The 19,815-nt window shown below is 40.7% G+C and overlaps 2 protein-coding genes across 2 annotated transcripts; both read left to right on the forward strand.

Annotated features, from left to right (window-relative positions):
- Nucleotides 1-979: 979 nt before the first annotated feature.
- LOC133982545 (MOB kinase activator 2) lies at nt 980-8,058 on the forward strand. The gene is made up of 5 exons (XM_062421604.1): nt 980-4,149; nt 5,923-6,062; nt 6,217-6,313; nt 6,893-7,017; nt 7,103-8,058. The coding sequence occupies exons 1-5, from the start codon at nt 4,067-4,069 to the stop codon at nt 7,345-7,347; spliced, it is 690 nt and encodes a 229-aa protein (XP_062277588.1). The 5' UTR covers nt 980-4,066; the 3' UTR covers nt 7,348-8,058.
- A 4,156-nt stretch (nt 8,059-12,214) lies between these two features.
- On the forward strand, nt 12,215-19,348 carry adm2b (adrenomedullin 2b). Its single transcript, XM_062421494.1, has 2 exons — nt 12,215-12,318; nt 18,940-19,348. The coding sequence occupies exons 1-2, from the start codon at nt 12,215-12,217 to the stop codon at nt 19,346-19,348; spliced, it is 513 nt and encodes a 170-aa protein (XP_062277478.1).
- Nucleotides 19,349-19,815: the final 467 nt, after the last annotated feature.

Genomic DNA, 19,815 nt, shown 5'->3' on the forward strand with positions numbered 1-19,815 from the left:
GCATCATGTGTCACTTCCTCCTCAAACCTCTGACAGATCCATGTAGTTTAGTGGTGTGTGTGTGTGTGTGTGTGTGTGTGTGTGTGTGTGTGTGTGTGTGTGTGTGTGCGCCTGTTGTATCTATGTGTGTAGACATGTGCCCGTGTGTGTGTGTGTGTGTGTGTGTGTGTGTGTGTTTGAGCTCTGTCTGAGGTACAGAGTGCATTCTCAGGTCAAAGGAGAAGTATGCAGATACAAAGAAAGCACACCTGTGTAACACACACACTCACACAGTGCCACACACACATGAATACACAACCATATCTATACACACATGCAAAAAAAAAAGAAACAAACCCACAAGACACACTGATGTGCAAACCCCAATTCATATCACCCTCAGAGCTGTTTAAATGTAATATTGTGAAATTTGAACCTGTATTAGGTTGTGGCTATTCTTGGTAATATGTAAACGTAATATAAATGTAAACAGTATATATAAACATTATATCTATTTTTGGAACAAATCCAATGTATGGAAAGGCGGTTATTTTGCAGGTTGCAGTGTGCGTATTGTATGTGTGTGTTGTACTGTTGAAATGAGGCAATAATGACGTCTGTGTTTCGGTCGATATCCCAGCATCAGTTCCTGTTCCTCTGCTACATACTTCCTATATGGAGGTTTGGGAGTGTGCATGTGAGTCAGTAGTCCGCAGTATGTCTTCCGTATCATTTGGTTCAAGCATAATTCTGGTTCATGATAACTTGGATCTTATTTTTTGGAGTTTTGTTCATTAGGTTTTTAATCAGTGGTAGGTGAGAACATGGCAACATCTATAAAAAGAAGTCTAACAGGGGCAAGAAACACAATCAGTAGGATGATCAGAAACATCTCTAAAAAAACTACCAGGTGAGCCACATCTGTCGGGAATACACAACTTGAAATACTTCAGTTGTGTGAGAATTATTCCTTAGCAAATGTGTTGTGGTTTGGTTTTTGGTCGGATCTCCTGCTCACCCTGTCTGATTTAACTGTAGCGATGCCACTGCGTTTTCCATTTTCAGTAATTACTTAAATCACTACAGTTTTCTCATAACTCACAAAAACAAGACCCAAGTTGTATTAAACTGCAGGGTTTGTTTTGGATGAATACATTCGATGACGATACACGTCCAGTTGGTCAACACAAACTTTAACTTGAAGCAGACTTTGGTACGAAATGTGACTAGTTGATGATTATCAGAGTAACTTCAGTCTTGTGTCTGACCTGCAGCACAGTGATGAGTTTTGTTTTTGTTTTTTTTTGTTTTTTTCTCCTCCATCAGCACCTGATTGGGCTGTTTGCTTCTTCTTTTCTCAACTTGTGAAATCTCAGGTTTCTTTTGTTCTCGACACTGCGACGTGCTTCTCTGATGAATTACTGAAGTGAGCGCACAATGTGATCAATCAATCAATCGCCTGTTGAGCTCAATCCTGATATATGATAATTCTCTTGTGATCACTGCACTTATAAGATGGTGGTTTAAACAACTGCCTCCCCCACATGGCTTTTGCTGTGTGACGTAGCTCTACTGTTCGGTCTCCCTGAAGCTTATTAAGCATATATAACATTTTATAAAAATGTAATCATTTCTTCTGTAGTTGGTGGAGGTACTCTTCACTCCACTATAAGAAACTTCAGGAAACCCTGAGCTGGAATTATTATTTCAAGTTTGCGCAGCCATGCTTCTCTTTTCTCCTCGTCTCTCTCTTTCTCAGGGCAGGAGTTGACTTTAATTGCATTTAAGACTATGGAATGATTTACATAGATTGTTGTATTTATTTTAAAAGCACTTTTTTGAAGAAGCACTTTTGGTTTGTATTTGGTGGTGCCACGCACCATCATTATTCCCTACTAAAAGAGGCGGGAATGTTTGACTTGAATGAGTGAATCATGTAGATACTTTAGAATACTTTTTATTCAATGCTTTCAGCCAAAGTGTGTCTTCCCACCAGTGTTTAACTGGGTTTCATATCTGTGAAGTAGCCTCCTTTCTTGCAATGGTCTTACAGAAACAGATTGATCTAGTCTTTGTTTGATCCCTCCCACATGCTCTTTTGAGTCATGTGATGGAGTTATCAGCAGTAGGAGAGGATGCCACATGTCAAAGAAAGACTTTGAAGATTCATCTTAGATCACACCCATTTTGCTTTTATCCGTTCGACACTTTGAGCTGTTTTGAAGCACACAGAGAGTAAACACTGGTTTCAGTCAGGGTTAGAAGAGAAAAATAGGGCTTTTTTTGTGGTTGTCTTTGTCAGGGTGTGTACAGGGTCAGAAAACATCATCCCTTCTTTCACAAACCTAAGCACTGCGTCTGACCCTTACCTTTTTGTTTTGATCTGAGTGTGTGTGTGACTCCTTCACCTTGAGAGTGGTGTGTGTGTGTGTGTGTGTGTGTGTGTGTGTGTGTGTGTGTGTGTGTGTGTGTGTGTGTGTGTGTGTGTGTGTGTGTGTGTGTGTGTGTGTGTGTGTGTGTGTGTGTGTGTGTTTGGTGTAGCTACTGGTACAGCGAGCTGTTACACATAATGGCATGAGGTACAATATGGTCATCTTTTTAAGTGCCATTACGTTTGCACATTAGCCTCATTCACCTCATGGGTATGTGCTGTGTTCTACAGTGTGTGCCCAAAACTTTAAATGAGAGACGTGGGATGTTACTACTTCATCCCATTGCCTGTTGACTTACACTGAGGCCATTTCAGTTTAAAGTTTCTGCGCATTATAGCTTATTACATTAGTGAGTGTGTGAGAGTGTGTATGTGTGTGTTTTGGGTAGGGGGGAGGGGGAAGTGGTGTGAAAGACAGCCCTGTTGTGAAATGCCTTTTTTGTAAAGTGGACTGATGCTGGTGTTTTCTTTTCTTTTTTTCTTTTTTTTCATTTAGAGAGTAATGTGTCTGTTACCTGTTGTCAATTTAGCTTGTACATTCAGATATGAACCTAATAAATATGTCAGACCAAAAAGAAGCACGTCTTTGTCTCCCATTTACAGCCTACGTATAACACACACATATACACACACATATACACACACACACACACACGTACAGTATAAACACACATAGAAAGTGAGAACAGGACTGGGTCTTTGGAAGCACAAATATGTTTACCTTAGGGGCAGGTGAGATGATGTATCATGTTCCGTCCCGGTCTCCCACACATGTGAGCAGCAATAACAATTAATTCTACACCCTCACGCAGTCTCCCTCAGTGCAAACATAAACCTGCCCGGCACACTGACAGTTGGGTTGGGGGCGGGTGGAGCTGAAGAACCCCCTTTTGTGTCAGCTTTCATATAATACACTTCTCATATTCACAACACTTTTTTTCATCTATATATCAGCGCTCTTTCACTGTAAGGGTGTGTGTTATCATTCCTTGGCTCAGATACACCCTGTATGTCATCACATTCCTCCATAGTTTACAAGTGATCGTAAACACACCTGCTGCTCCGGACACTTTTTCTACTCTTCCTCTCTGCCTTTCCACCTCTTTCTGCGCACACAGTGCAAGACCACCTTTACTTTGTCATCTGCACCTGCCTGCTCTCTCTCTCTCTCTTTCTCTTTCTTCCTGGAGCGCATACACATGGAGAAATGTACGCAGTGGGTCGAGCACGCAATGAGAAGTGGATGGAAAAGGGGAAGAGGAGGAGTTGTATTATGTACTTTTAAATGGGTTGTGGAGAAACCTGCCTGTCCGCTTGGAGCTGGGAGAGGAGGAGCCTGTGGGGTGTGGGACTCTAGACAAAGGAGACATATACACACTGACACTGGATCACTAGAGCGCAAGGAGAGGCAGACAGCTGGAGACAATCCTCAACTCCTGGAATACTTTGTTCTGTTTTGAAAAACTTGTCCAAAAAAAAAAAGGGGGGGGGGGAATCTTGTCAGCTGTATGTATCCTCGAGCGAGCTGATAGATGTTTGTGTTGAGGCACTGGTCGCCATATTCTGCCTGTAGTGCCGAGACGTGCGTGTGTTAGTATGTTTGGGATGGAAAAGTGGGGCTGGCACGACCAACAGCTCTGCTCTTAGCTCTACGCCATGGGGGGTTGCCATAGTTACCCCTCAGCTACAAAGACAGACGGCACAGCTCTGCAGCCCTCTGACATCAACAATGAAAAACTGTAAGTGATACTTCTTTTCCCTCTCTTAACTCTCTTCATCAGGCTTCCGCTTACGCTCATGTTTCAGTTTTCTACGTGGAGCAAAAGTTTTAGTTTGTGGCGTTTGCTGTTCCAAATTTCAGTATTTTTATACTCCTGAATTTTTAAGATCAATGCTAGGAAAAAAGACACATGGATATGTGTCAGAAACAAGAACTAAAAAGTTGGCTGCACATGGTTTACTGAGGAATGTTCTCCAGAAGTGTGTGTGTGTGTGTGTGTGTGTGTGTGTGTGTGTGTGTGTGTGTGTGTGTGTGTGTGTGTGTGTGTGTGTGTGTGTGTGTGTGTGTGTGTGTGTGTGTGTGTGTGTGTGTGTGTGTGTGTGTGTGTGTGTGTGTGTGTGTGTGTGTGTGTGTGTGTGTGTTTTGCATATTTGTCTGATGGCATCAATGAAGGTGGATTCCTCTAACAGCGGGAACACATGTTGAGAGGCAGTTTAAAAATGAGACGTTGAGGGCAGACGTGTGAATGCATTTTAGGACAGTTACTGAGCAAATTCCTGCTTTGGGATGAATCTGTCAGAGCCAGCTGGCTGAGAGGACTGTTTATTTCGCCCTCACGGCAGAGGCAAAGGTAAACAGACAGCCAGGAGGGAGAGAGCAGGGTCACAGAGGAGTATGTTTACACACAAATACACCATCACACGTAGCTCCGGGTTCTTTGAGTTTGTGTGCTGACAACTGGTAGCCAAGAGGCGGTAATAGAGTTAACGCCATGCAACTGGAACGGAACGGCCTACAGGATGTTAACAGTTCCTGTGGATATTAGAGTACTTCTGCTCTACTGTACCTTTTGGACTAATGTTTACATTCTTCTCAGTCAGTATCCCTCCCTCTCTACCTCTGCTGACCTTTACTTTTGACAAAGACCTGCTGTTTAAACCATTAAACTAATTCACCCGACCCATTCCTCACACACACACACACACACACACACACACACACACACACACACACACACACACACACACACATCTACGGGGGGAGTGAAACCTCACAGAGAACAGTGTTTCCCTTATCACAGCAGGCAAGGTCACAGTGAGTAAACTCTCAGCTGCTGCGTAGACATGTAAAAACTGAGCATGGCAGCTGCCTGATTCCACTGACTCACTTTAATCCAAAGCAGTCTTCACAAGCGTCTAGCTGGTGGGCAGACAAAAGTAGAGGACGACACCTCCTAGTCACACTGTACTACAGTATCTGCTAAATGTGGCCTCCCTTCTTTGCATAAAGTCAAATCATGCTTGTTTGACTTTCCAATACACATCATTCAGTTCCTGCACTCACACTTCAAAGCTATCACGACATCCCAAGCTGCCAGTCCTGTGCTACTGATTGTAAAGCATTACCTGTAGCTTATCAGTAAGTATGTACTAATGTTGGAAAGAGAGGTTTGGTAAAGCCAGCAGCTCTCAGTGTGCATTATCTTGCATAATGTTAGTCCACTGCAGGTTTGTTTGCTTCATTAACAATAATTACTCTGGCAGTGAATCGACTGCCTTCATTACACTAACTGCTGGTTTATTGGACACTCAGGCCTGCAGTTGCAGCAGTGTATGTATGTGTTTGCATGTGCCAGCCAGAGAGGGCAAGACAGATGAGAGAGTATAAAACGCTTTATCTACTGGCTGCAGCAGGAGTAATTAATACGCTGACCTATCAATTGTTTTACACAGCAATATTTTGTCTTTCTCTTTCTGCTTCTGGTTCATTAACTCTGCACTGCCCTTGCAAGGGGAATTAACAACAATAATCTGGAAGAGCGTCCGTATCTCCAGCAGCAGTTCGTGTGCCAGCGGGTCACACACACAGACATGTTCGCCCTCACAGCGCTGCCGCCTGGCATTGATAAGGCAGAGTGGCTCGCCAGCAACAGTGAGTAAACCACTTTGGACACAGAAGAGTTGTAATGTTTGCTTCCCCTCTTTCCTGTTCCTCATCCTCCAGCTGCACACAGCGTCTGCATTAAAAGCACATAGAGTAAGAAGATGAGCAACATGTAATTTTTTTTCATATTGATTTCCTCCAGCCGTGGCGTTTTTCAAGCACATAAACCTGTTCTCTAGTGCACTGTCCGAGTTCTGCACTCCCAGCACCTGCCCGACTGCATGTGGACCAGGCAACACGTGAGTTAACTGAGCAGTAAATGCAGCACATACTTTGTTTTAGTTTTTCAGTTTAGTTTGTGAAAATTGTGAAAATGTACACATAAAATGACAGATTATGACAGATAGAGTGCAGGGAGAGGCAGAAAACCCGAATGGGCTTATTTAAAGCCTCCACCTAAAAAATGTTAAAATGTCACAATATTATAGAAAATAGTATGACCACATAAAAAAGAGAACAAACCAAATAATTATAGTATATATAATAACAATAACTAAATAAAAACTTGAAGGGTTAGTTTACCCAAATCATGAGATAAAACACATCCTTAGATTGTGATTTGTGGAAAGATCAGTGTAGTCAGCGAAACATCTAGAGACTAACTTTGAGTCTAGGATCAGCCGAGATCTCAAATCCTCTACATTTTGTTGTGACTTGGGTGAACTGACCCTTTAATGGTCCTCATCTTACTTCTCTGTACTTAATGTGCAGTGTTTCCACTACAAAATCAAAAAGGAGTTGACACTCTGAACTGTTATTATAGACAATTAAACTAATTATAAAACAGAAATTGTTCTTTTGTTTCTTTGTTTTGTTAGAGTTTATGTCTGGACTGACGAACAGGGCAGGAAGCTGAAGTGCTCCGCTCCACTTTACTTCGACTATGCCATGTCATACATTCAGGATCTCTTGACTGATGAAGACGTGTTCCCCACAAAAACGGGTAAAAGTTATTAATGTATCATCTGTGTTACATTGTTCTGCATCACATTCCAGTTTCTGTGTTAAGCTCTCTTCTTTTTTTCCAGGTGCAGTGTTTCCAACAGGCTTCGTCTTTCTGGTACAGAAGGTGTTTTTGCTGTTATTCAGGACTCTGGCTCACATTTACTGGTGTCACTACAGAGAGACACTCGCTATGGGTCTGCACCCACACCTTAACACACTCTTCACACACCTCACACTCTTCTGCCGGCAGCATGCACTTCTGGAGCCAGAAGATACCGAGCCGCTGCAGGACCTCATCACCGCTCTGGGACAGCAAGGAGCAACTTAAAGAGAAATACATGTATTGTACACCATTCTTATATATATTTTTTTTTATCACACACTTATTTACTCGTTATAGCTGATTAAAAAGCTTTTTAGTGACTCTCACTTCTCTTGCCAAAACTTTACTTCACAGTATGAATTTTTTCTTTCTTTTTAAAAAAAGGTCTTGAAGTTGTAAAAGAAAATGCTGTTTATGAACAGCATGTGGGAGAATGAATGAATCTGTTCTGCTTCAAGAAGCAGTGAATCAGACCACACAACACTATGTGACTTCTGTTGTATAGAGCTGTCATCAGTTATTGTGATATTGTGTGAAACTGTATTGTTGCATGTTTGTGTATTTTAACTTTATGGTGCATTTTTCTGTCTTGATATGGTCAAGATCTTTTAGGTCAAAGTCTTCCACATACACTTAATAAAAAACAAAAACAATGAATCGTCCTGTGGTGTACTTTCCCAATGTAAATATAAATTAAATGTGCCATCACTGCATGCTGAATTGTTGCAGAACCCATAACATGATGTGTTGACGCCAAAATGTGATTACATTGTGGAGACTGAATTGTATATTATTCATTTGTATGGAACTGCTCAGCTTGTCTTTTGTTGTGTATGAATCTGTACTCTGCAATAAACATTTGTGACAGTTTTGTGCATATCGTTGATTTAAAAAAGAAGGGTTCTCAATAGAAATTATTTGTATTTGAGGTATTATTGAAAGACTTATTAGCTGATATCCTTCCATATGTCTAGTGATATAAGTGAGATTTTGGTTGGTTTTCTAAGTCTGGTTGGTTTTCTAAGTCTGCAATTTATCAGCGCACATTTTATTTAACTAATTTAATTAGGTATCTACACCCAGGCAAACTGGGTTGGTAATCCAGCTTCTGTTTTTTGTCTTGATCCTGAAGTGACTGTTGTTTTATCAGCATGGCTGCAGCTCATTGGTTTGGGAGCAGCACCACCTGCTGCCACAACAGGAACAGAGCATGTATCATGTTTTTATCTGCATCGTCAGCCACACTGAAATCTGGGTTGTTCTGTCGGCTGCAGCATATTGGATTTTAAATGAAACCATTCAAAGTGCTGGAGCAGGGCCAAACCAATAGATGTGTGCTGCTATTCAAAAATAAGACTTTGCTGCACATCTTTGGGGAAAACACTCAATCTTCACTCTTACTCCATCTGCGTTTAAGTAAGTACTTCTGGGTTGCATTAGTGATAATGGAAACTGTTCCAAAGCAGCTGGATTTAGGCACTCATTTCAGCAAACTCCCAACCAGGTCACTCTCACATCCCCATGGATACAAATAATCTACAGCAAGTGTCCAATAACCAAAATATGATTAACATCCTTTCCTACAATAACAGACACTCCAGTTATAGTGAGAATATAAGTATGAATGCAGTTCTGAAGGGGTGAAATTTGAGAGCAAGCGTAGTTTTGTATGACAGCACTGTGAGCAATCTGACAAGAGAAACGACCTGCTTTTGTGAGCTTTTTCTTGTCAGTCATGAAGCTGAAAAGAAAATCCAGGACTGAGAGCAAACTGATACTGAGACCATGAGCTCACTCAGTATTACTGTCAGTAGATCAGCATAGGAACAACTGCTGTCTTACATACAGCAGATACATAGATAGTAGCTTCCCTTTCTGTGGGAGTGAGTGCTTTTCAAACACTGCAACAACAAAATGAATCATATATTAGGATTTTTTGTTTTTTCAAAGATGAAAGCCCTCATCCAGAAACCCTGAACAGAATAAAATGTGAATATATATGATGGAAGAATTAATGATCACAGGATCGTCTAGTCACTAGACTCTAGTGACTTCTTCTATTTCAGTTGTGCAGAAAATGCAATCCCAAACTTCACCACACAGAGGCATCAAAATGCCACCATATTCAAATGAAGATAGGTCTTTATAACCGGTGCCTTGAAAGGTTTTTTCTCACTTTATTATATGATGAGGGAATTAGCCATTTTAATCAAACTATCTTAAATGTGAGATCTATGTTGCCCAGCCTGAGAGATATGATAATAATCATCCTCTAAAGAAGATCTTTGAAGAGGAAGTCAACAGAATGAACTGGGAGACTAATTCAAAGGTACCATAAGTAATACAACTGTTTGCTCATCCATCACATAAATGACTGATCTACTAAAAACACCAAAACAAAGTAGCTTCTCTGGCAAAAAATCTGTTGTTTATACCTGTGCTATTCCTCCTCTTACATGTAAAAATGTCTTCTGTGCGAAGGGTCCATTGCAAAGTGCACTCTCACTAAAACCCTCCTCATCCCCCCTGCTGCACTGATTTCACCTGCTTACAACACAAATACAATTCCTTCTAAGTTTTTCAGACTTTTAATATGTTTTTGATGTATCGTAACATAATGAGTCTTTGGAAAACAGTGCAACAACTTTTTTTCTGGATGTCTAGAAAAAGAGGGGGTGTCTACAGCAGGTGAAATATAGTGTAATATGTGTTGTTAAGTAAAGGTAGACGTTGCTCACTTTATACTTCAGGTTGTGAATGTGTCCAGACATCTAATTTCCTCTCTGATTTCAGCCTGAGGTGTCCAGCAGAAGCAGAAGTTAAGACTGAAACTGAAACTCAGCTTTTCCAAGGAGAGCCAAAGCATCTTTGGCTGCAAAGAGATCAGAGGGAGAGGGGATAAGTCTGGATAGTGTGGACACACACACACACACACACACATGCACAACACACATGCACGCGCGCACACACACACACACACACACACACACACACACACACACACTGTTCTTGTGATAGATGAGTTAATGCACATGTTGGACTGAGTTGAGGCTCACAGTGTTGGAAACTGAGCTTAGAAGGTAATACTACAAACTGCTGAGTCACAGACAGACGCAGACACGCACTCAGCCCTTTAATTAAGGTCTGAAGCCACCTCCACATACAGAGCATTCTTTTAATCAAGTTTAGACTCTGAGCTCCTCATCTGTGTCTCCTCCTTCACACACACACACACACACACACACACACACACACACACACACACACACACACACACACACACACACACACACACACACAAAGAAAAGATGTTCTTATGCAGGGAAAATGAGGAGAACAACCAATGCAGAACCACACTAGCTCTCTTTTTCCTCACAGTCACGCCAAGCCTTATGTGGATATTCATAAATAAAGGGAAACTATAACATGTTAACATATACTTCGTTACACAACTGTATTCACTTGTCTGCACACACATACACATTGATATCGCTGCTCCATGTCAAATACATTTGCTGCAGAGGCCACAGCAGGTTACAGCTTTGGTTTCTTGGCCTGTGATCCATATACGAAGCAAAAAGTAACTCACCGGCCTCTGTGTTATAGGCTACATATTTCTGTGAGCTGTGAGCATCTCAAGTAAAGACTAATTTCCACCTTAGGCTGTTTAATTAGAATATTTAGAGCCCAAAAGAGGTAAAACAAGTAAAAATGAAAGTAGGAACAAACAGAGTAAGACATAATTATATGTAGAAGAAAAAATATTTTTTATTTCTTCATCTTAGGATCCTTTGAGAGATTGTAACTCTAGGTTTGAAACTAGTAGGTTTACATTATGTGCAGTGCACAATTCACAGCTAGAGTGACATTTTTATAATAAACTGAAAAATATAACACAAGTTAACCTGGTTAAAAGAAAATAAACCTGGTTAAATAGATCATGATGTCAAATACTGTAAAAGAAACAGAAAATCTGTAAAGGAGAATTACAGTATATGTACAATTCCAAACAAGTAAAAAGAGAAGTGATGCCCAATTTTCTGTTTATTTTAGTGACATTGAATCTGCTGATTGTAAAGATAAATGCCAGTTTTTACAGTTTATTTTACAAATGTCACCAGAACATGTCCTTTAACTGAGGCAGAACTATTAAAAAGGACACATGGACAGACTAAGCTTTCACTATATGTGTAGTCCAGATACAACCTGTGATTTTCTGTGTTAGGTAATAGCCATCAGTGCCCGAAACAAGGAACCACACTTCATCTCTTATCAGCAGAGTCTGGCAGTGAGCACATTTTTTATTGGATGATTGTATTTTATCAGTCTGCAATCAATTTTCCACAATCACACACATATTTCAAAGTCATTTGCAGGCTCCTGCTACTCTTAATTAATTTGTTAATGCTTTGACTTTGATTGTCATGGGTTCAGCAATTGCTTTCTAAGTGGGTCAAGCTCACCCTGGACACAAATAGAAGTGCCTGTGTAAAAAGAAACTAAATCCAATAATAAACATCTAAAAGGTCACCTTGACCTCACATATTAAAATAAATAAATACATACATAAAGGTGCTGCACCTCTGTAACTTATATGAGAAGACTGGAACTCCTGAGATTTAATTGGGTTGTGGGGTTCATTAGAGGTTAGATTGTTGTAGGACAGATAATAAAGCTACCTCCTCCTCCTCCTGCTCCTCCTCCTTCTCCTCCTCTTCCCTCAATCAGGCTTTATAAATGAGAAAGCTCAGGTCTTCAGTAGCTCCCAGTCTGAGCGGCCAATGAGCTCCTGGGTTTTCACGTCTTTATTTTCTTTCGGATTTCTTTTGGAGCAAGAGGAGAGGGTCAGAGTGCAGAGGATGCAACAGAAACCACATCAGAGACTGAGGATGCTGTCAGTGTCTCTCACATACACGGGACAGTTTACTTGTTAGAAATAACTTCAGATTCGAGTTTTTTTCTGAATTTTTACCAAGTTTTTTCTCCTGATTATTTTCATTTTTATTTACATTATAATACTTATAGTACTTTGGTCTTCTGAGATCCGTCTCCCCCGGACAGTGCGTCTCCACCGCGTCTCCACTGCGCCGTCATGTGCGCACTGCTCCCGGCGTGGCTGTGCCTTCTACTCGGCCTCCTGCCTCTGGAGATCCAGTCCCGAGCTTTAACTCCGCAGAGCCCCAGTCACAGACACAGGTAGCATCAACACGCTGCTGAAACAGATCTATTTGAAGGTGGAAATTTAGAAAAACCAAACAAACTTGAACACTTTCGTTAAAGTTTTTGTTATGATGCTCGTGTATACACTCAGTAAGTGATGTCCTTAAGTAGCAGAAAATGCTTTAATCTGTTATCGGTAGGTTATTTGTATATTAGCTATAATGAATTGGACATTTATAAGATGGAAAAATATTTCCAACAAAATGTTAAGATGTGCATAATTATATTTTAACCCACAGACACTGCTAGTTGATCTACATGTCACTCTCCAGTGGAAATGTGCACTCTGTGTCCAAGGCAAATGTCCATCTGGGACAATAAAGTCTTATCTTTGTGCCTAATGGTAACTTTATTGTTCTTAAGTGGCTTACTGTGCCCCAGTGGTGCCACTTCCGTATGCATGCAGCAGGTCTTATATTATATTTTGGCTCTGATATCCCATCACTTAATCACTGTAAAAGTCAAACAAAATGTTTATACAGCCAAAAATTACAAATGTTTTTTAGACACTACTTCAATCTCCAATTCTGGGAATGAAAACCTCCAAAACTACCAAACAGCTTTTATTTCACTTGCTTGCCATTTTTTGTGATGAATATCATAGTTAGTGCCTAAACAACCACTTGATTAACTGCACAAAACATAAACAAACAAAAACAAAAAGATAATGTATTATTCAGTCATTCAAGTAAAACCGCCAAACATTGGCTCAAGCTTCTTTAGTTGGAGGAATTGCTGCATTTCTTGTATCACTGTACATTTTCTATCTGCTTGGAGAGTTTAAGACTGTCAGACTAAACAAGATATTTGAAGACATTCCCACTGGGCTTTGTAATATAGGCATTTTATAGATTTAATCACTGATTGATATGCCAGAAACACAATGAGCAGGTTCATCAGTAGGCCAATGAAAATAATCATTAGTTGCAGCCCTAACAGAGAATCACAATGGAGGACATTAAAGGTCTCCTGACAGTCATTAATGTGAGAAAAGGCCCAACAGCAGAATGAGGTGATTCCTCTCAGCAGCAGGAGGTGAGGTAGAGCAGAGGTGAGGGTGATTTAGTGGGATTTTGGACAAGGACACATGTGCACACTGGGGGACCGAGCAGCAAACAAGCCACCGATTTATTAATGCAGACGATAATGACATGCTCCCACAACCCACAGACAGCACTTTGGAAGTTGTGACATTTGTGGATGTGAATGCATCTTGTGACTGAAAGCCAAAAATAAGAGCCCAATTTTAAAAACAACTGTCACATGCAGAATAGGGCATTATCAGCTTAATTTTCAGGAGCCACTGTGACTTATCTGAGAGGACTTTTGACTGTATTATTTTGTGTTTCCTGTGTGTCAGAGACAGACGGGCGAGGGGAGAATGTGTGGTCTATGAGCCTTATGTAGCAGAGATTTCTGTAATTTATTTTATTTTTATTTTATTTTATTTATCCTTTCTATCCTATAGTTGAAGTGTTACAGTTAGTTAAGTTGGATATTTGAAGAGTAAAAGATAAAGGTGAAATCAAGAGTTGCTTCAATAAATTCACAACGCTTTGAAACAATAACGAACTATTGGCATATCATACCATATTTTTATTTCTGCATACATGTTATGCAGCATATCATTTTTGTGCATTGCACTGTGAAATTTTGTTCTCAAATAGGCAGTCAGATGATGTAATGCAGTGATACTGTAAAATGCATTTTCTTTTTATTAATAAAAAAGGAGCTTTAAGAAGGTTTGCACAAAATATCCCTGGCTGGTGGGAAAGAAGAGAGAAGATCTCAGTGTGATTTAACACTGATGGATGTAACACAATATTCTTGTAATTTAGGAAACATAGAGAGAGGAAGAGGGGAGGAAAATAACAAATAGAGCCAGTAACAATTACTAGTAGTGAAATGGTGGGGCTCTGATAGGGACAAAAAGTTTCCTTTGCACAAAGTAGTTGTGAGGAGTTACGACAGGAAGCTGTGTGTGTGTATGTATGTGCTTGCGTGCTTGAGTGCGTGTGTGTGTGTGTGTGTGTGTGTGTGTGTGTGTGTGTGTGTGTGTGTGTGTGTGTGTGTGTGTGTGTGTGTGTGTGTGTGTGTGTGTGTGTGTGTGTGTGTGCAGTTCCCCTGTGAAGAACCACATGCTGGGCTCTAACATGGGAGGAATGTTGGAGAAGCTCCTTTTGCTCTCAGACTCTCCACAGGTCCACAACCTGGACTTTCACACAATCAGCACACACATGAGGGAGAGAGGGAAAGGGTGAGAGAGAGGTCGCAAAAGAAAGCACTGAATTACAAAGAAGTATTCACCTCAACTCATACTGCCATCATTCAGGGCTGATTACTATAAAATAAATTAAGAATAAACTTATTTCATGCTCCTCTTTGTGGCAGGAGTAAATCAGACTGAATCTTATAAAATATACAGCAGTTTTGTCAATAAAAACATAAAATGGTAACTTGACTAAAATGATTCATGCATGTGAGAGGTGTAGTATATCTGATTAAACATAAGTAAACATCAGTGTGAACTGTGTCATTAAAAAGCAGAGTTGTCCTCTGGCTGCTGTAGAGTAACATTACCTTAAACATCACAATCATTGACAGTGAATCTCATTGAAGCTGCCTTTTTGTGCTCTTTGTGACAAATGTTCAACCTCAAAGCACAGACTTAAAGACTTAGAGTTGTCTTTGACACATGCGCACACTTTTATTAGTTCATTGGTGTGTGTCAGAGCAACTACAGCCCACCTGTATTTGTTGTGCTACATGAAGAATGGCAAGCAGTTCAGTGGCCTACATTTCCTTGTTTTGGGAGGCTCCTTTGCGCCAAGTAGCTTTTTCTCCAGAGACAATTGTGTTCTAACCCTCACCACAGGTGGCTTTTTAGCCATGTATCTGTGTGTGTGTGAGAGAGAGTGTATGAGACAGAGATAAAGATAAATGCACGTACTGCATGGAAAGTGAATTTTTGCACATTTGGGTGTTCATGTACTTGTGTTGCTGTGTTTGTCGCCAGGCAGTCACATGTCACTTGCACGTTTGTGCCCACTAATGCCCCGCCAGCTAACATTATGCCAGTGTGTGTGTCTGTGTGTGTGTGTGTGTGTGTGTGTGTGTGTGTGTGTGTGTGTGCGTGTGTGCGTGTGTGTGTGTGTGTGTGTGTGTGTGTATTTTCTAGAGCTGCCAGAATTCAGCATCCATTAAAAAGAGGAAAATACTAATAGAGTTAGTGCAATGCCACAAGTTTCTAACACTCAATAGTTAGTCAGTCAGCAAGTGAGTATATGTGAATAAATGAATGAATGAGCGTGTGCGCGCATGTTGGCAGTGAGAGCCCAAGGTGTCCCGCCAGAAGAGTGATCAGAATACCAGTCAGGATTACTTACAGGATAAAGATCATATGGTATTCTGGCCCACTTTTCACACTAAACAAACAAACATTATCTCGCTCCATCAGACTTGCTCTTTTAATTCTTTGTTTCTCACCTCATGCATAGCCCACACAGAGGTATGATTGCGCAGACAGAAATATACACAGATATAAAATGTTTTTAAATTTTGCAGGATAGTTGCACATCATGGGGTTTGCATGTAAAATGAGTGCTGGTGATATAGTATCTACAGTATTCTCATGCAAAATCAACATAAATGAAAACTGCAAATGAATACACGTGGTGATTTGAATAGGTCTAATCTTATCTTTCCTCACAAAATCAGTCAAAAATCAATAGTTTCAACAATACACATTGACCTTGCTAATGCCAAAATATTTTTATTACATTTACAGGTAGACACCCTGAATATATTTACATTCAAATGCCATTTCAACCAAACCCTCCAACAACAAAACCCATATTCAGGCAGGGTTATAGTTCATGTGTACTGCAATCGAAAATAGATTGTCAATAGATGTGGATTGAGCTGCAACACATACTTTCATACACACAAATACATTCCTAACATAGTTAAGTTTAGTTATTGTTTAGATAAGAGTTGGTTATGTATGTCCTCGATTCATGCCCCAAATGCCAGTGTCTTGATTTACAGTAACCACTTGGACCTGTCAGCAGTATAAAAGGACACAAGTAAATAGGTGACTGTGTTATTGTTTTGAGCCTGTTTAACAATCTACAGAGACTGAAAGCACTGAGTGCTCTTTGGCCCCCTGCTACTTTACGTTATTCTACACTCAGTATTGCATCATTTCTGAACAGTCACATGGTCAAACAGACCAGATCTGAACACTTAAACATCTGAGAGAGAGTGGGCATAAATGAAAATATGTTTTTTTGTGGTGACATGAGTCTTAAAAAGTAAGGCTAGACAGCAGAGAGGTGAGAGAGAATTTTTTTTATTTTTTATTGTAGAGGCCTCTTACTGCTGTTTACATTCTGCCTCTCTTTGTTTCACTCTCTTACTCCGCTCCTCCCTCTTCTGCTGTTAGTTTTGTTATTAGATACTGTTGCTGATAAACCATAAACATTATCTTTTAGCTGAGCTGATGGCGTAGCGGATGTGGTGTCAGTTAGTTGTCACTGAGTCGGTTCAAACCACTCTGGGCTGGTTGGGTGCTGGAAAGACAGAGCCGCTAGGGGTCGCTAGCTTATATTTGAGAGTATTAGTCCAAACTTTTAATAATTGACTAAAAGACATGAAAAGAAACAACTCATCACTTTTTAACTGTGTTGTGCAGGTCCACATAAAGATGACTAAGCAGTACTCAGCCAGGTGTCAGGTGCCAAAGTGTGTGAAACACATTCACGTTTTTAGAAATGTGTTTGCCTGTTTTAACCTGAGTCAGATGAGAGGAATATGAGAGCTTCTGTGTTTTTACAGTATCAGTATTGACTGTATTAGACCCAAAACACATGCTGGGTGCCTCTCGGGGTGGTAGTATAATCTTGAGCTGCTCACTGGCCCTCATGATGGCGACATCTCATTCAAATTCCTGCCCTTTCAAATCTTAATTGTTCTCTCTGTACTCACCATGTGACCACAGAGGATCAGGATTTGACTCTAAAGAAAAAGATGGAGAAACAGCTACTACATCCAAGAAAGGCAGCAGTCTCGCAGAGTATCCTCTCCGACATCTGGGGTGTAGTAATAAAAAAGAGACCCTTGAAGTAAAATCAGCTACAATATGGAAGAATGGTGAAACATAACATCTCAAAATATGAAGAATGAAGGATGCCTTCTCCCAGCTGCTGTTTTGAGATCTCTACACAGGTGTTCTCCGGGATTCAGATCTGGACTCATTGTTGGCCATTTCTGAACTCTCCAGCGCTTTGTCTTTAACCATTTCTGAGTGCTTTTTGAAGTGTTTTTTAGATCATTGTCCTGCTGGAAGACCCATGACCTCTGGTAGAGACGCTGCTTTCTGACCCTGGGCACTACATTGCGCCCCAATATTCTTTAGTAGTCATCAGATTTCATGATTTCATGATTCACACAGTCAAGGCATCTGGTGCCAGAAGCAGCAAAGTAACCCCAAAAACATCTTTGAACCCCCACCACGTTTGACCGAAGTGACCGTGTTCTTTTCTTTGAAGGCCTCATTTCATTGTCTGTGAACAGTACCATGATGTACTTTACCAAAAAGCTATATTTTGGTCTCATCTGTCCACAGTACGTTCTCCCATAAGGATTTTGGGTTTGTCATGTAAGTTTTGGCAAAATCCAGTCTGGCTTTTTTATGCCTTTGTGTAAGCAGTGGTCTCCTACCAAAGCGTCAAGTGCAGGGATGCCAATATTTTTGGCTGTGACTGTATGCTTAGAAGGGGTTATGAAGTTTGCGGTTCGGATTTTATTGCTTTCAATTTGTCACAGATCCAGTGTAGCTGTAGTGAATCCATTTTGCACTGCGAAATAGCTTTTTTTAAAAGCCATTATTTCATTCAATTATTTCTACAGGTGGGAACATTCGAAAAATACAAGATAAAAAATATTAGGTAGTATCACTTTGTTATTGATTGCACATATTTTGTTGTTAGGGGCTCTGAGACTTGTCTAGGTTTGTGGCACTGGGCCATTGTGTTTAATAATGATGATGTAATACTGCATGTTGTTTTTTCAAACTACACAGCATCTGATGCAATTACTGTTTCACTTTGTTGTTTACTCTGTTGAGCGGAACAACCAGTTCTCTGCAGGTATCTTTATGCTCAGATAGGTGTGTAGTCAACACACACACACACACACACACACACACACACACACACACACATACACACACACACACACACACACACACACACACACACACACACATTTACACACCTTATCAGATACAGAGATAGTACAGTTGGATAAGTCAGCTACAGAAGTAGACACCCACCTGCTCGCCACCCACTGTCTATCTGTCCTTCCATCTTTCCATCTTACTTTCTCTCCCAATCCTGTCTTTCTCTGTTTGGTAACTGGGGGGGACTGCAGACATTCCTGCAGCACAAGCCTGACTTCCTGTGAGGCATTTCATTTCATCTTAGTGATCCAGTTACGCTACGAAACCCAAGCAGGCAACAGGCGCATGTGAATAGGCTGACTGTGTGTGCTCTCTTTAACTCTTTTTAACTCTCTCTTTGTTTCTCTACATCACAGGTTCAATTCACCAAAAACCTGCAAACACCCAAAGTCTTCTTACACTGCTATCATGTCTGCTGTGTCTGATCTCTCTGTTGTCCTTGACAACCACATCACCCAGGGAGATAGACATATCATCTGGAAGGCGCTCTTACACAAAGATCCCCCACCGAGGTTGTCCGAACTGTTGCTTAACGAAAAAGATAACGTGCTACAGGAAGCGCCAGTCAAGCAGCGAGGGTCACGAAGTCGTCGTCATGCCAACAATGGCGGCGGAAGGGGCCACGGACATCTGATGAGGGTGGGGTGCGTCCTGGGCACCTGTCAGGTTCAGAACCTCAGCCATCGTCTCTACCAACTGATTGGACAGAGTGGGAGGGAAGACTCCTCTCCCATCAACCCTCGTAGTCCTCACAGCTATGGCTAACACAAAGATGCCTTCGATGAAAACTTTTGTTAGAGTTAATCTACAGTCTCACAGATACCAGGTCCTGTTAGGCACAAATAAGCTTTTAATGTCAGTCAGTGGTGTCTCGTCTGATCTCAGCTTCGTTATAGTCAAAGGATCATTATGCTAATATAAAACAACTTGGATCTTACTGTAATAGTTACATTTGGAAATCAAAAATCAGAAGTAAGACATATGAAAATATCCTGATTTTTGATTGATTTTTTTCTTAAATAATTCAGCACCCATCTATACATACTGGGGTTGACTGTGTTTATTCATTATATAATAGTTCAATTTGACCAGAATTGTCATTGGCACGAAGGAAATTATACTCAAAAGTTGAATTGTTGAGATCTGGGAATATTGCAACATCGACAAGAGACACAAGCTGGGAACTAAAACACCTTTACACCTCACCATAGTCTGACTGAGAGGACATTTAT

Source organism: Scomber scombrus, chromosome 6 (genome assembly GCF_963691925.1).
Source record: "Scomber scombrus chromosome 6, fScoSco1.1, whole genome shotgun sequence".
Classification (NCBI taxonomy): domain Eukaryota; kingdom Metazoa; phylum Chordata; class Actinopteri; order Scombriformes; family Scombridae; genus Scomber; species Scomber scombrus.